Consider the following 15,453-nt stretch of genomic DNA (forward strand, 5'->3'; position numbering starts at 1 on the left):
ATCTAAACGCGAAAACAATCAAACTTTGACTTGAAGCTCATCAAACCAAACCCTACCCCCTTCATCCCCCTCAAGCAGTAATGTTTATCGGCTGTCCCAGATACGGGTTCTCCGACTGTAATGACCGACGAACGAAGTTCTCAAAGATCCAAAGACCAACATCATTGCGACAAATAGTGTACCCAATCGCGGGGTCCATCTCCGTCCCAGCCCTAATCTTACCCAGTCCAACTCCCTCACCATTCGTGAACCAACTAGGGCGAACAAGAGTATAGTCCCGAATTGCCCTATCCGCCTCGGGCTTCTTCATCTCATCAAAGATAGTCTCCTCCATGACTTTTTTGTCCGCATGTGGCTCCCTCAGCAGCCAGTAGTTGAACGGCAGCATGGCAATCGGCGAGTCTCGCTTCTTGGTACTCAGCCCCACCGAGCTAATAGCGACGAGCACTGGCTTCGCACCAAGTGCCCGGGATGCCGCGAGTATGGTTCTAACAGCGTCCTGGCAGATAGTCGGGTTGTCGAGCCTGGGTCTTAACGGGTTCGTGAAAATGGGTTTGCCGCCGACGCCGGAGATGATTATGTCGACGGGTCGACCATTGTACATGAGTGTCTGTTGCACTGCGTCAAGGTCTGTCACGCTGCCTTTGACAATGCAGAGCTTGTCTGCGGTGACTGAGTCGGAAACACCCCGTTGGCGCAGTAGATTCTGGAGCTTGGCTGGATCACGAACCACTAGTTGTCATTAGAATCACCACTGAATACCAACATGTACCCCGAACAGGAAAGTGGAATAGGGGGTAGACGGAAGATATAGATAAACGAAATACATACAAGCAGAGCAACAGATACCGGCCTCCAAGGCTTGAACCAAACAAGCCAAAGTACACCCGCCAGTGGCACCGAAGAAAGCAACAGTATGGGGATTGCCCGCGGCCATGATGAATATAATTATTGAAGGCGCAAATGAGAGAGAGAATTGTGATTCTCGTACTTGTGGTTGTAAGTGATGAATTGGAACTTATATTCCCGGATCCAAGTCATCTTTTATATTCTTACGTGTTGGGGTCTAGATTGTGGTGGGTGGGAGTAAATCTCCGTCTGGAGACGGAGACTTTCGTATACAGGGAGGCTGTGTTGACTTAATACCTCCGTTTCTAGGCGGTGGGTTTTTTTTGGGTGCACGAATACACGTCGATGATTATAAATGTTGAGTTTAAATTTTTTTGCTAGTATTATTCATATATGGGAGATCTGGCTTGGGCAACGTTGTGGATTGTAGGCTATTGGCAGCGCCGCTCAGTACTGGCGGGGATTGATGTACGGCCTACTTCGTACCAATTTCAAAAATGAACATATCTTCGTAATATTCGCTAGTTATAGTATCAAATCACAGGCAAAGAAAAAAAAATGTAGTCGACAGAAGATGTGTGTGACTTGGGGTATCCCATAGGCTTTGTTATGTGGGAAACAGAATCGCTAGACATAGGAAAGAGAGCTTGAAAAACACACAAAGGAAAATAAGGTCGAGACCCTTGGCTGGCGGTATCGCAAACAAGGGAGCAGAGCCCGAAGATAAAAACAGACCTCTGTAGTCTAGAGACAAAAATTCTAGGTCATCCATATGTAGTCCTGCACTGCCGCGCATTGAGCGCTTCAGAGACCAGACAAGTAGAACACAAGATCGTGTAAATAACCTGGAAAACACAGAGAATAATGGGATACTATGGCCCAACCAGAGTCATGTGTCCAGCACATTGTTAGCTCCTGGCAAACATAGAACTTTCATAATGACTAGACGTTTAAGCGAGAAACGTCTGTTGAGGCCCAGCGACACGATCATTGGCTTATGGACTTCCGCATCTTTCGGCCTACCCATTCAGATAGCATCGAATCCAACTGACTGTTCATTTCCTTCAGTCGCTTGCTCTCCTCCTTAAACAGGCTACCAGTAATTGGGTGATCAGGGCCAGCAGGGGGAACATTAGAGTTATCGTGGACGATGATAAACAGATCGCGGATATCGCTTTCATCGTCGAGATAGGATCGCAGGCTAGCATCGCTCCATGTAGGCGTATCGGTCGACCCTACGTCGAACGACGTTCTATCTACATCAAGATTCCTGCTACCATTGCTCTCGACAGCTGGAGACAAAGGCGGGGATACCGGGGAGACGGAGAAGCCTCCAGGTGATGACGGATCCATCGACATTCCCGGTGCACCCGGTGAAGATGGGCCTTCCACTGGGGAGATATCCACTGGAGAAACTTCCACCGGGGAGTCTCCACGGAGGCCTTGGTATCCCACATCCTGCCTTGGAGGGAAATTCTGCGGTGGAGAGGTAACAGAGTGTTGAGAATATTGAGGCCCGGTAGGAGATGCTACCGTACCTCCCGAAGTTGGCTGTGCAGTGTTGAGTTTCTTCAGGGGGCTTGATGTCCGAATGGGAGAGGACAACGATTGGTCTTGCTGAGGATTAGTCGAGACAGGGGACTGTGTAATATCGTCCTCGGACGCTACTTGGCGTATCGTTTGCTCATTCCTCTGGCTCTGCACAACGCTCACATCATCATCATTAGCCTCCAGTGATCTCTGTGCCGCCCGCTCCTGCTCCACACCATTCCTTGAAGGAACCTGGACGACCGGAGACTGCTTTTGCAGTTTGCTGGCCTGTTTCTGTACCGCGAGAGGGTTAGGAGATTTGGACTCCGGAGACGATACAGATTCTGATGATGTCTTGGGTTGTGGCGAAGATCGAGACAATTCACCCGAAACCTTTTCTGCCTCATCGGTCTCTTCGTCGGTTGCCTTAGTCTTTTTGTCCTTTCTTTTGAATAAGCCGCTGAGCATCCCTGGTTTTTTGTCTTTGCGCTTCTTGTCGTCCTTGTTCTTATCATATGCGCTGAGAGCTTTCTCGACAGCCTCCATGCTCCCCCGGGTCTTGCGATTTGATACATTGTCAGCAACCCCTCCAATTGCAGAGCTGATGGGGGTGTATCCTACCTCTCTTGCATCATTTGCAACGCTACTACTTCCAACCTCGTCGCGGAGGAGGTTTGGTGTAAGAGAGATCTTCTTCGTCTCAACGGTGTCATCCTTGAAGAATGAGTCTGTGTTACGCACAGTCCCGTTTCTTGACCGGCTGACAGCTGTTTCTGCTGGATAAGTTTTAGCAATCGGTCATACGTCTCGTTCTGTATAATTCGGCGGATAGCCTTACCTTCAGACTCCAACAACTCCACACTAGATCGTTGTTTCTCGGGGCTGGCCCGATCAGATTCTTTGACTTCGTGTACTGTTTCCAAATCCTCGCTTGCTTTGTCTCTTTGCGGCTTCGGTCTCAGAGGCTCGACAACAATATCCTCATGCTCACTCTCTTGCAAGTCGTCAATATCCCCTTGCAATCCATCCGTATCGGTCAAAGAAGCAACATCGTCCAGTTCGTCATCCGTCGAAAACTCTATGTCAGATGCTTCAATGTAGGTTGGGCTCGTAAAGGTTACGGTCTTCGCGTTCCTACGGCGCATTGCTTTCTTCAGCGGATTCTTAGACTTTTCCGAGTTGTCTCCTAGCATGGTCGCGGAAAGCTGCTTTTGTTAGAAGACGTCATTTAAGACTAGAATAGAACTGCCTACATCGACATTTCTGTGTTTATTTAATCTTGCCAATCTTTCGGTTGGCGTCTCAATGTGCTCAGCAGGCAGATACCCTGTTTCTAGTTAGCTTCAGTTGGAGGAATCTAAATCCCCAGCTTACCAATACTGCCATCTTTGACGATGCGAACAAGCCACCAGTAGCTGTTACTGTCGTCCAGAAGGACCATGGTGTCACCCTTTGCCGCGTTGGCTTGTCCATCAACAGTTGCCACGAAGTTGTGAAGCGCATAAACAAACTCGAAGTCGATATCCTCTACTCAATGTCAGATAGAACTTTTGTGCAAACTTTGGCGAAAAATCCAAAGGATCGGCCCGTCTTCGAGATCTACGGGTTTTCATTGAGAGATATAACGCACCGTCGTCGATAGATGGGGAGCTCGAGATTTTATCCATAAGATCATCATCCAACAAATCATCGTCACCTTCTCCGTCTGCTAAGTCACCATCTTCTGAGCCTCCAACGTGCTGACTATGCCCTAGGTCGTCGTCCAAATCATCGTCATCGTCGTCATATATATCGATGCCATCGCGATATTCATCGGCGGCTAGGTGATTTTCTTCGGTCCCGGGCCCATGCATCACTTCTTCTCTCGTATCTTGATCGGCATGCCGAATGGATTGCTCCTGGTGGGGTCCAAAGCCGTTGCCTACGATAATATTCTGTTTCGAATGATCTTTAGCCGAGGGTGCATGCTGGTCTTGAAGATCAAGAGTATCTGGCACCGAGCAGTTAGCCTTAGAAGCTGATGGAGTCGGGTATCAATGGCACATATCGTGACGTACCAGCGCGAACAATTCGGGGGCGCGTCATATTGTGTGAGTTTTCACTGTCGGCTTAAGGATGAAAGTGAAGCGGCGCGGATAACAGAGCCAACGAGCGATTCATTTAAGTCGTGAAGACTGGGGTCAAATGAAACGGGAGGAAATAACTTGACGCTCTCCAAGGTCCTGGTAAAGAATGGAAGGTCGCAAAGGCCTAGTGCGTGCGTCAAATGAAAGAATACCGCGGGGATTTAGGCGCGAGGGACATGAAAAGGCGGATATTAAAGATTGGCAGGGCCACAAACAGCGACGGCGGGGGGTTTATTTGACAACTGTACAGCAGTGAGGCGCACGGGGCTGGTCGAAGGTCGGGCAACAAGGCGAACAAGAAATAAAGAGAAAGAAGAAAAGAATATACTCTCAGAGTAATATTGAAATTTCACAACAAACACAACAATAAACAAGGCTGCAGCAGGGCAGCAAAAGGTACAGCAGCCGAAACCGTGCTAATGACAAGAACGAGTTCCCCGGACTTTCAAGACAACCACAAAAAGGAGGTTCTCCGGTGTTAATTCTCCCCCCAAACAAGCGCCCCTTGCGCGCGCTTAATCAAACCATTCCCAAAGCGGCCTCGTGCCTGAACCAACGAGTGAAAGAAGCCCAAATGCCAAGGTCTAGACTGCTTAACGCCCCGATTGGCTGGGGCTTCACCGGTGAACGGCTTAGGGCTCCGAGTCGAGGGTTCCCGGTGGGTCAGGTGACACTTTGCAGGCTAGGGTCGAAAGGAGACTAGGGCCGGCCCACGGGACTCCGCTGGGCGTGCTGTTAATGGTTGGTAACTGGTCAATGATGATTGCATTTTGCATGATCTTCGTTTCCCCGCTGCTGGCTTTCCGATCTTGCAATGACATCGCCTTCCGTTATCTCCCGATATGCCCATCCTTGCCCATTTTCGTCCCTTTCTGACGATTTTTCTTTCTTCTTCTCATTTACATCTGCCTGGTGGTTGCTACCTGACGTCGAATACCATTTACATTACTAAGAGAACCACTTGGGCTTGCTTTTAAAAGGCATTTAACCTTTATTTTATTCTCATTACCCCACCGGAACTGTCTAAACGGGTCGTTTCTTATACATTTTTCGTTAAAACCGCTGGTTCCTCTCGATGTTGCACTACTGCTCTTATCAGTTGGGAGGACTGTGAATTTCTCCTTCTTTTTTTTCTTGACCTTTTGACATCGCCGATTAAGAGGACTTCGTGCTCTCTGTAAGGGCATGGCTCAGACAGAGAGGAACAGTGCGTTGGCAGGGTTGAAAATCGACACATCCTTTCCTCTTACACACAGACCTAGATGGCGAAGTGAGGCTGGAGGCAGGAGAGTGACGGATGATGGAACTGGTATCGAGGGCGACCGTACAAACATCTTTCACGAATCTGGCGCACGCCGTTACGGTACTGATGAAGACAACAGTGTTCTGAGCAGCCTGCATTCAGCGACTCCCCCTATCTCCGTACCCCGACATGATGATCATCCCAAGGAAGATGTGAGCTTTCCGCAAAGACCTGAGGATGTACAATCATCTCCGCTTGACAGCTTCCTTCACAGCCGCCGCCGTTCCGTCAGTTTCGACCCGAATATCACCCTTGACTCCGGACAGCCCCAGGCTTTAGGAGAGCCGTTGGCAAAGGGAGTTACAAGGACACGACCCCAGAGGTTCCAGGCAAAAGGCTCGAGTCTGAAAAACACGCTACCCCAGGATGATGATGACGATCACTATCCGAGACAAGGATACCGGGGTCAGCGGGGCTTCGATTCTCAGGAAGGTTTCTTGAGCAGCCCTGAGGATGACATGCCTGGGACTTCGGCGATTGATCGTCCCACGTCGTTGACCTCGATCTCCACGGCTTCCCCCATCACTGAAGAGCTGCGTACCCCTCCTGAAGGATCCAAAGGCGCCATACCGTCACCTTTCTGCGTAGCATCCCCTGTGCAAGGATTTGCGTCGCTTGATGACCGCAGCTCCTGGTCTAATAGCGTTATAACCCCTTTCGGAAGCAAATCAAGAGGTTTTCGAGGCCCCACTCGCCAGAGCTCCCGCCGATCAACAGCCTCGAGCGGCAAGTCCCCCGCCAGCATGTTCCTTTCCATGTGGAGCAGTGGCGAAGAGCCTGCACCACAGCCTGATGACGAGGGCCAAATGGTCGGGACTGAGTATGTTCTGGGAAAGCAGATCGGATTTGGAGGGTTCAGTACGGTAAAGGAAGCGTACAAAGCCGATGAAACTGGTGCAACCAAACGGTTGGCTGTTAAGATTGTGCGGAAGCAAGTTTCGGGAAAGAATGAAAAGGAGAACGATGAGGTTCAAGCAGAATTTGATCATGAAGTTCGAGTCTGGCGATATCTCAGCCATCCAAATGTTTTGACACTTGACGCTGTCTACGAAACTGACTACGCGACATTTTGTTTCACTAAATTAGCCATCGGCGGTACTCTTTTCGACCTTATTCGGCAAAACCGGTGCGGTCTTGACATGAAACTTGCAAAGAAATATACTTATCAGTTAGCGTGTGCGCTGCGATACCTGCATGAAGATGCCCGAGTGGTGCACCGAGATATTAAACTGGAGAACTGCCTTCTGGACCCGATAGAGCTTCCAGACGGAACGAAGGCATCGAATCTTGTCTTGTGTGACTTCGGAATGGCGGAATGGATGAATGTCGATAACGGGGGTGACTCTCCCGACCCATATGACGACGCTGCGGATCGGCCGCCACCTAAAACTATCGGCCCTGCTGGGTCCAGTACTAGCGTTGCAGGAAGCTTGGAATACGCATCTCCAGAACTGCTTCTTTCTACCAGTGGTGTCATCGACGCATCCGTTGATATATGGGCATTTGGCGTGATCGCTTATACTGTGGTCGTAGGATCTCGCCCCTTTCAAGATCCATTCACGCCCCGCGTTCAATCGCGTATTCTTAGCGGGAACTGGGACAGGGCGGCAGTCTTAGGTGATGAAACAGATATGACGGCCCGCAGGGACCGGGAGCACGCCCTTGAGCTGATCGAGGGTTGCTTGGATATGAACGTTGAAAAGCGTTGGACCATCCGTGATGTACTCTCATCCCGTTGGTTGCGGGAACTCTCTGAAATGGGTGAAGATGGTGAAGCCGACACCATCTGGAAGCTGTGAGGCTTCTTCTCTTTTTTTTTTTTTCTTTATTTTCTTTTTTCCTTTTCGTATTGATTTCTTACCCGTTTCGGGTGAGGTGACTCGAAATATGGGATATGACGCATTGCATTTCGACTTACGATATATTGATGATCAAGACTGGCGCTATTATGATATGGACAAGCGCTGGTGTTCGGGATTAGTTGATCATCTATGATACCCTCTCTTTCTGTGCTTTTGTTGCTTGCGATTCTATTGGTTGACATTTCGGTATACAGCGGAGGCTCCTTTCATACATTATAGTGTTCACTCTTGGGGGGCCTCATGGCTTTGATTGTTCTGGGCGGATGCTACTTTTCATGCAATGGTTGGTCATGGTATCTTCGGAGGATAGGTTATTCTGTCATAAGCATGGCGTTTGGTTGGTCTGATTTTGTGCACCGTTATATTCTCCTTTCCTGTATCTATATAGCTGGTAGCTGTGCTGTACTATGCAGTTCGTGGGATTCTAGTTATAATAGCATCGCCTTCTAGAAGGAGGCCTGAAAAAGCTACAATTCATTCCCAAAAAGCTATCACAATGTGTGCACTGGTAGGTGAAGTTTGATAATCTCCTTAGACATATTCAATAACTACCCTCATCACAAAGAATTGTCCTCCACTTCCCCAACAAGAAACTCCAATCACACCAAAAAAAATAGCATTCGACACTGTTATAAAGAAACACAGCCCATATAGTGAACATCAGCTAACAGACCCAGTGTTGTATACAACTCACAATCAAGTCATCCATCAGTGACCGCGAAGCCAATGTAGAATAGACTAACAACCGAGTCTCAAACTTACACGAAACCCACTGTGCAAATGGGGCACACATACCCTTACTGCAGGCGAGCGGGTGGATAAGAAAGTACCATAGCTGGTAGAAAAGGAACGCAGGCTGATTGCTTGGTGACTTGAGGAGGGGGACTACTGTTCAGCTAATGCAGGATGAAATCTAGTAGTTCGGGCTTCGTTTGGGATATGAAGGAGAAATGATGACATTGTAGGTGGAGGTTGTCTGGCATATATGGATACCGAGCTGTGTTCATTTTTCTCGTGACGACCATGACATGGTACGTGTTCCTATTCTAAGGATTTGTGTCGAATAACGTAGATAGTTTTGTATTGGATTGGATTATCAGGAATTTGTGTCATACTTGGTGCCCCGTGCTTGACAACCATCCCCACAATGGTTTAGAAAGAGGACTGATAGAGGGCTCCGACGTTTCAATCTGCGGCGGGTAGTGTAGGTCATTTTGCTTGCGCACCAAATCCATGATCTCCATGACTAGTAGGCTCTCCGCCCAAGGCATCTCGGGACTTTCCAGGAGCTCTTCGCCGATGCATCGTGCGACCTCGTCCGCCTCCGGGATAAACAACGGCTCTGCCTCCTGGAGTGTCTCTCTATAGGGCTCTGAAAGGCTATATCTATTCTTGAAGACATACAACTCTGTTGGTATCGTTTCCCATCCATGGATCTCGATCTTGCCATTAGAGCCTTCGATAATCACATATGCGAGCTGTCCGTCGGAGCCGGCTGCGGTAGATAGGCTGGCGCTTGCTTTAGCATGTATTTCACGTACACCTGTCGAAAAGATCATCTCGACAGTGGTGGTTTCGTCGACGCCTGACTTGGGATACTTCTTCATGGTAGACGTAACCTGGGTTGGGCGACTCGCTCCTCCTGGGAGAGCCCGAAGTATCCAATGTAGGGCCAAACTACCAACTAAAGTGCGCCATTAGCCTTGGTTTGAAACAATGATGATTTATGGTTCACTTGCGTTCCAAGAGCGCCCCGCCAGCAAGCTCTCTCGAAGTCAGTCGACCACTCTCGGAGCGGAACATGCAATAGTTGTTTCTGATGCCAAAGTTGGCAACTATGCGATTAACTTCTCCAATCTCTCCCTCTCTAAGCAGCTGACAGGTCTTTCTACTTGCTTGTGGCCACCACAGCCACCATCCCTCCATGAGGAATAGTTGCTTCCGCTGTGCAATCTCGAACAGCTTCTTGGCTTGTGCAGCGTTCACTGTCAGGCTCTTCTGGCAGACGACATGCTTTCCTGCTTCAAGGGCTAGCAAAGCATTTTGGAAATGATGGGAGTGTGGTGTGGCAATGAACACCACGTCGATGAGGCTACTGTGAACTAACTCCGAGTAGTCGCGAAATGTCAACGTGCAGTCGGGAACGTCAAATGAGTCGACGAGCTCCTTAGCCATATCTTCCGAACGAGAGGACGCTACGCCGACTAATGCATGATGAGGGCCATTTGGATCTTCTTTGCCCATATGATAATTGAGGTTCCCCACAAAGCCTAGGCGGGTTAGCGAACCGTATGTCTGGGGCAGAGGAATTGAGAACACGTACACTTGGCATAACATCCTGTGCCTTCAAATGATAGGTCATTCTTCAGCGTATTTTAGAATAGAATAGGGGACAGCTAAGTACACACCTAGAATGCCCCAGTGCAAGAGCTCTATCTCATCATCTTCCACTTCACTCATTGTGATATTGGACATGGAACGGTGACAGGTATCAGCAACTAAGGCGTCAACAAAGGGGCGTGAACTTCGCTACTGCTCTAATGCAGTAGATGCCACAGGCTCACTCTTATTCCTTTTAGAGCTAACTATCCATCCTTCGTATTCTCGAGTTGCCAACGCTTGCTCTTCTGGCAAAGTCCATGTTTGAACGAGATCTGGAGCCACGTCGCATGTGCACCTTGACTCTTCTTGAGTAACATCGATATATCTTCCAAGGTACTTCCTACCTATTAGTTGGAGATGCGCATGGTGAACAGGCCAGATTATTGGTTACACAGTTCTGCTGTACTGCCGCAGTTCAGTATGGAATCTTGTAATCGCTAAGGTTTCTCCTCATTCTTACCGGGGCACAAGCATGGATATCTGCCTTGTCTAGGCAGACGTACAGTAAGACAACTTGTAGGGCAGCACCGACTGGAATGCCACCGTAGGATGATGCGGGAGCAGCGACGCCCAGGGTATACACCAATGAGAAAGATAGCGCGACGAGATCCAGGAGACATTCCACAACAGGCAGAGACATCACTGTAGACTTGAGTACTCCGCGAATTGTTATACCAATGAGGGAAATAGGAAAATCAAGATTCATCCAACCTATTCACGTATCTAGAGTGCATATTTATACAAGTAGTTGTCAAGCCAAAAAGAGAACATCAATGGGGAAAAAATACATAGTGCAGAGATAATGAATCACTCGGCCATCACCAGGCTGATAAAGGGACATGCAAAGTTCTCCGTTGGATGAGGCTTGCTGACCATCCCCAAGCATATTGTTAATGAAACTCTTCACAAGCAGCAAATTACCAAAGTCTGTTCTCGGGCAAGACCTTCTCCTTCTTAACACCAGCAGCAGTCTTCCTCTCAACCGGCGAGCGGAAGAACAGACTGGGTCCCTCCATAGGCTTCAACAAATGGCTCAGATAACCCCTGTGAGCAGGATCACGGTAGTACTCGATATCCTTTCTCTTCGTCGGGTCGGGCAGCCTATACTGGAAGCCCATCTCCTTCATAATGGCAGACTCGGTCAGGTTCTCAGCTCCCTCGGCGTTGTTCAATCCCTCGCTACCACTCTCCTTTGTCCAGGCCGTAGACACGAACGGGTGCGTCTCACGGCGCATGATACGTGCGATTGCCGACTTGGTGTAGAATCTGGTAGTAACGGATCCACCCGCAGCCTCAACAGCAGCAATAGCGCTTGCTGAGGCGCGAGAAACGACGATATGGATGGGTTGTTTGAGGGTAGATTCAGCGCCTCGACCGAGAAGCTTTACTCCTTCTTTTGTTTGGTGGATGCAGCGTGATTGGGCCAGCTCGCGGATGGTGATGGGCCGAGCAGGGTCGATGCGGCCTTGGTCGATCCATTCTTGGATGCGGTCGAGGTTGACCGGGGCGAGGTCAAGAGAGAACCTGTATTAACCGGAGTCAGTGAGTTCACGATGTTTCCCGCACCTGCAATTTCGGTAATGGCGGCAGCGTGTTAAGCCGGGAGAGCCAGAAATACAGAAAATAAGGAAACATACACATTATTGAACCCTCTCTCGCCATGAACAATAATTTCTGCCGTCTGACCACCATTGAATCTAGCCGGGACCTTTCCGTGCTGCTTCTGACCCTTGTGACCTCTTCCGGAGGTCTTACCTTTCCCTGATGCTGGACCGCGACCTCTCCTGATCCGCTTGTTATAGGCACCCGGGGTATCGGAAAGGGAAGCTAGGATGTGAGCATTGCGGCTTTGTTGCTGAAGCTGAGGGAAAAGGAGGGAAAGAGACGAGACGGCGGCTAGGGGTTTCGAAAGTGGGCGCTGCCACTGGGTAGACAGTATTTGAAGCCTGGGTGGCATGGTGATTTGCAATGTTCAGTCGTCGTTGAAGGGGAATCAACGGGTTTCGGCGTGAGATACACGCCAAAGATCTTTCGGATGCAGGCCTGAGGCCCATTGCCGGATATACATCGGGCCGGTGGGGACTTTGTATTGTAGGTCCAAAACTCCACTTGTCATAAAGTTTAAGATATCATAATTTCTGTGCGTTAAGCTGATGAAGACCTAATCTGCTGTGCTTTTCCATTAATTTTGTCAAGGATTCTTGATCCAGTTGACCTACGTACTAGTAGTCTATCTATTCACTACAGCTACAGGATTCCTCCCTCTCCCATTGGTCAATTGTTCTATAAGAAGTTACCGCACTCATTCTATGGCAGAATTATCTTGTTAGAAGGCGGTGGCTACGCTGAACGGGGCTGTTACAATGACTGGTTTATATGAATCGAAAAAGTTTTCATACATTTATATCCTTCCAGACCAATATGAACCTGTTTGGGTACTTCTTTATGATGTCACTTGCGAACTCCTAAACATGCCAATGCAAGCAGATGTTCGACTTGGGTGTATGAACGGAGATAGCAATCAACAACGCCATTGCCATGCTTCGTCCAGATAAAAAAAAAAAGAAAAAGAAAAAAAAAGTCGCCCTTCCCTGATCCTTAGTGATCCCGTTGGCTCTTCAATGCAGTAGCCGTCTATAATATTGAACGCCGTAATAATGCAAGGTCGTTAGAATAACAGAAAAAGGAGAGGTATAAACTGTACAAAATACAGGATGGAAGAAAAAAGAAAGAAAAAAGGGCTAAACACCTCTTTCGTACGGAGTCATGATTCAATCGTAACATGAGATGAAGATGTCAATGAACTTTAATAGTGTGGAGTTGAATGGAAGGTGGGTTGAAGAAAAGGTGCCTGCGGCCAAGCCTCATGATGAAGGTAGGGCAGCAAGCCTGTCTTGCGCTCTGCTGCAGTTTTGCCGAGTGGCTGATAATGCATATGCTCGAAAGGAACTGCGCGCTGTTGTTGAAGTGAGGATGACGGCGGAGGAATCAACAAGGTGTTGAAATTGCGAACAGGTCGGTAAGGTGAGTTGCGGTTTGCAAGGAAAAATGAAGGCGACAAGTTAGTCTGGGGGGTGTGGCTCGAGTATGCAGAGATGGCGGGAGAGATAGTGGCCGAGGTGACGCCAAACGGACTATTATGCTGCCTTGCAGGGTCTGGGAGTGACACCGACGGGTTGTACAGTCCATTTGTAATGGAGGGAACCTGTGTTGGTGGCAGCTGGGGGACCCAATTGGTGGAAGGATTGTAGACCGAATGCATTGCGCGATTAGCAACGGAGGGAAAGGGAAGCACAGATGTTGGAATGCCCGAAGCTAGGGCACTAGAAGATGGTGGGAAGTTCGGACGTGGCAATCGTGACATTGATCCAGATAAGCTATTCGCAGAGGGCGCAGATGTTCCTGTCAAGACTGGTGGCAAAGTAGGCACACCGGTCAAAGCAGCCGATGGAAGCGTCGACATCGATGTAGGTAGAGCAGCCGGCATTGCCACTCTTTTCGAGGGTTGGTCTTCGACGTAGTCGTCTAGGGTTCGCTTCTTGGAAGGCATCGGCGGGAATTCCTTGCCCAAGTGGGAAGGTGCTGCGTATGCTGGTGCATTTGATGGCAAGCTCCAGTTCTGAGTACGAAGAACATCCGAATTGGGAGGAGAGGGTAGTCTTTGAGAGGGCGACACTTGAGAAGCTCCTAGATTTGGCGAGATACGAAGTGCTGGAGATGACGACTCGAGTTCCTTCGGTTCCGGCACCAAAGACGCCTTGTTGAAAAAGTCGGCAAAAAGACTAAGTTTCGAATGCCACTGCGTCCACCCTTCCTCCGAAACGAAGAGATTGTACCGCACATTGCTGAGAAACTCCACCTCCATAACATGTATTTCTTGCACAGAAATGCCAGAAACCTCGGCCCACGTTTTATTAGTGTAGGTGTTGTCGTCGAGAACTAAACGCTGGTTAGTTCACTTTCTGAATATTAGCCTTTGGAAGATGTTCAAACCAACATTTATTTCCCAGCATAAGAGCAATTGTCATCAATCTATACTCGCTACCCTTCTTTCCTCGGACTCGATGATTGAATTTCTTCAGCCGGTATACGAAGAGAAGGGCCAGTAGAATGACATTCTGGCTCACTTGCGTAGTCGAGAGGATGTTTGTCACCCATTTCAGGAAACCAGCGGACGGGATCGCTTCTGGAACAATGCACAGAAGGGGGTTCTTTTTTTCTTCGATATCATTCAACTTGGCTGTAGTTTCAAACCAGAACAAGCATGTCATCTGGCTGAATTAGCATACATGGCTGATCACACAGCGAGCGGTAATGGTCCCTTACCTGAGCAGCAAAATCGGCCAGATTACCCTTGCTATTGTTAATAGATGATGGTATCTGCAAGTAAGAAGCAACAGACTTAGAACCTCCTTTCTTCTGGCTGGCTGGCTCAGAAGACGGAGCGTCTTGAAGCGAGGGTTGACTCGGTGGCTTCGACTGCGGTACAGATGCAGCAGAGTGGTGGTCCGCTGCCATGCGCGTATAGTTCGGTGCTTTGGCGTAGGGAGGAAGGGTAACTCCAAATTTACCGCCATAGCCGGAGGGCGGAATGCTATTATACGCAACACCGGCCATATCGTTTGGGGGAGTAGGCAGACCGTCCCTGAACGGTGCGGTCCAGTGGTGATCCGGGTCCTCCAAAACTGTCTCGAGATGTTTTTTCGCACAGGTCGAATCTTCCGTCCGGGAATAGAGAGGTATGGTGGGGGTGAACGGATGTGGGACAGAGGAATACGACTGTGTTGAGAACACTGGAAGCGACATAAGGAGGTTTGCAGGCTGATAATAGAGGAGAGCAGTTGTTGAGTTAATACTGTTGGACACAGCTTCTCATGGAACTCCCATTGGCATCAACCGCAGCTAAGTATTCAATATCGCTGGCACTGATAGCTGTTCACTTGCGAATGGCTAGACCGTCTGGGAAGAGATACAGTGTTGATGGATGTTGGTAGACCACAGAGAATTGCACAGAATTGTTTGGAGTTGTTGAACACTAAAGTGGAGGATGGATCCAGCTTTTGGTCATATCAAAAAAAAGAAAATGCCGTGAAGGTCCCGGAGGATAGTAACAGTAGCGGATCCAGTGAATGTTGATCGTACCTTGGCTGGTGGAATGAAGGCACTGAAGGGGGTGGAGGAAGATTAATTGAAAAAAGGAAAGACCAAGAGTAAGCAAATTTCAATATAGTATTTAGTCACAGTGTTGTGAATTGGTATAGATTGGAAGGTGAGAACGGAGATGTACTTGAACCTTTAGGAAGTTGCAAGTACATCCAGTTATAGAAAACTCATAGATCCAGTAACAAAATCAGAAAAACTAATATAAAAGGAAAGTCCAAAGAATCAAAAAAGCCAAATA

At 48.7% G+C, this 15,453-nt stretch overlaps 6 protein-coding genes across 6 annotated transcripts; 1 reads left to right on the forward strand and 5 right to left on the reverse strand.

The window, feature by feature from the left end:
* Positions 1-70: 70 nt before the first annotated feature.
* On the reverse strand, positions 71-937 carry ANOM_011129 (NAD(P)-dependent oxidoreductase; the record flags this gene model as incomplete). Its single annotated transcript, XM_015556385.1, has 2 exons — positions 71-732; positions 832-937. The coding sequence occupies 2 exons, from the start codon at positions 935-937 to the stop codon at positions 71-73; spliced, it is 768 nt and encodes a 255-aa protein (XP_015401425.1).
* An 899-nt stretch (positions 938-1,836) lies between these two features.
* ANOM_011130 (SH3 domain protein) lies at positions 1,837-4,464 on the reverse strand (the record flags this gene model as incomplete). Its single annotated transcript, XM_015556386.1, has 6 exons — positions 1,837-3,155; positions 3,218-3,584; positions 3,633-3,706; positions 3,754-3,906; positions 4,010-4,369; positions 4,437-4,464. The coding sequence occupies 6 exons, from the start codon at positions 4,462-4,464 to the stop codon at positions 1,837-1,839; spliced, it is 2,301 nt and encodes a 766-aa protein (XP_015401427.1).
* Positions 4,465-5,690: 1,226 nt separating this feature from the next.
* On the forward strand, positions 5,691-7,607 carry ANOM_011131 (serine/threonine-protein kinase; the record flags this gene model as incomplete). Its single annotated transcript, XM_015556387.1, has 1 exon — positions 5,691-7,607. One exon carries the CDS (start codon positions 5,691-5,693, stop codon positions 7,605-7,607), a length of 1,917 nt encoding a protein of 638 aa, XP_015401426.1.
* Positions 7,608-8,779: 1,172 nt separating this feature from the next.
* ANOM_011132 (Gfo/Idh/MocA family protein) lies at positions 8,780-10,145 on the reverse strand (the record flags this gene model as incomplete). Its single annotated transcript, XM_015556388.1, has 3 exons — positions 8,780-9,347; positions 9,406-9,940; positions 10,079-10,145. The coding sequence occupies 3 exons, from the start codon at positions 10,143-10,145 to the stop codon at positions 8,780-8,782; spliced, it is 1,170 nt and encodes a 389-aa protein (XP_015401429.1).
* An 824-nt stretch (positions 10,146-10,969) lies between these two features.
* Positions 10,970-12,009, reverse strand: ANOM_011133 (mitochondrial 54S ribosomal protein uL15m; the record flags this gene model as incomplete). Its single annotated transcript, XM_015556389.1, has 2 exons — positions 10,970-11,576; positions 11,690-12,009. 2 exons carry the CDS (start codon positions 12,007-12,009, stop codon positions 10,970-10,972), a joined length of 927 nt encoding a protein of 308 aa, XP_015401428.1.
* An 849-nt stretch (positions 12,010-12,858) lies between these two features.
* ANOM_011134 (putative mucin) lies at positions 12,859-14,858 on the reverse strand (the record flags this gene model as incomplete). The annotated part of the gene is made up of 3 exons (XM_015556390.1): positions 12,859-13,991; positions 14,050-14,323; positions 14,379-14,858. The coding sequence occupies 3 exons, from the start codon at positions 14,856-14,858 to the stop codon at positions 12,859-12,861; spliced, it is 1,887 nt and encodes a 628-aa protein (XP_015401430.1).
* Between the last annotated feature and the right edge of the window lie 595 nt (positions 14,859-15,453).

Source organism: Aspergillus nomiae (assembly GCF_001204775.2).
Source record: "Aspergillus nomiae NRRL 13137 chromosome Unknown contig00592, whole genome shotgun sequence".
Lineage (NCBI taxonomy): Eukaryota > Fungi > Ascomycota > Eurotiomycetes > Eurotiales > Aspergillaceae > Aspergillus > Aspergillus nomiae.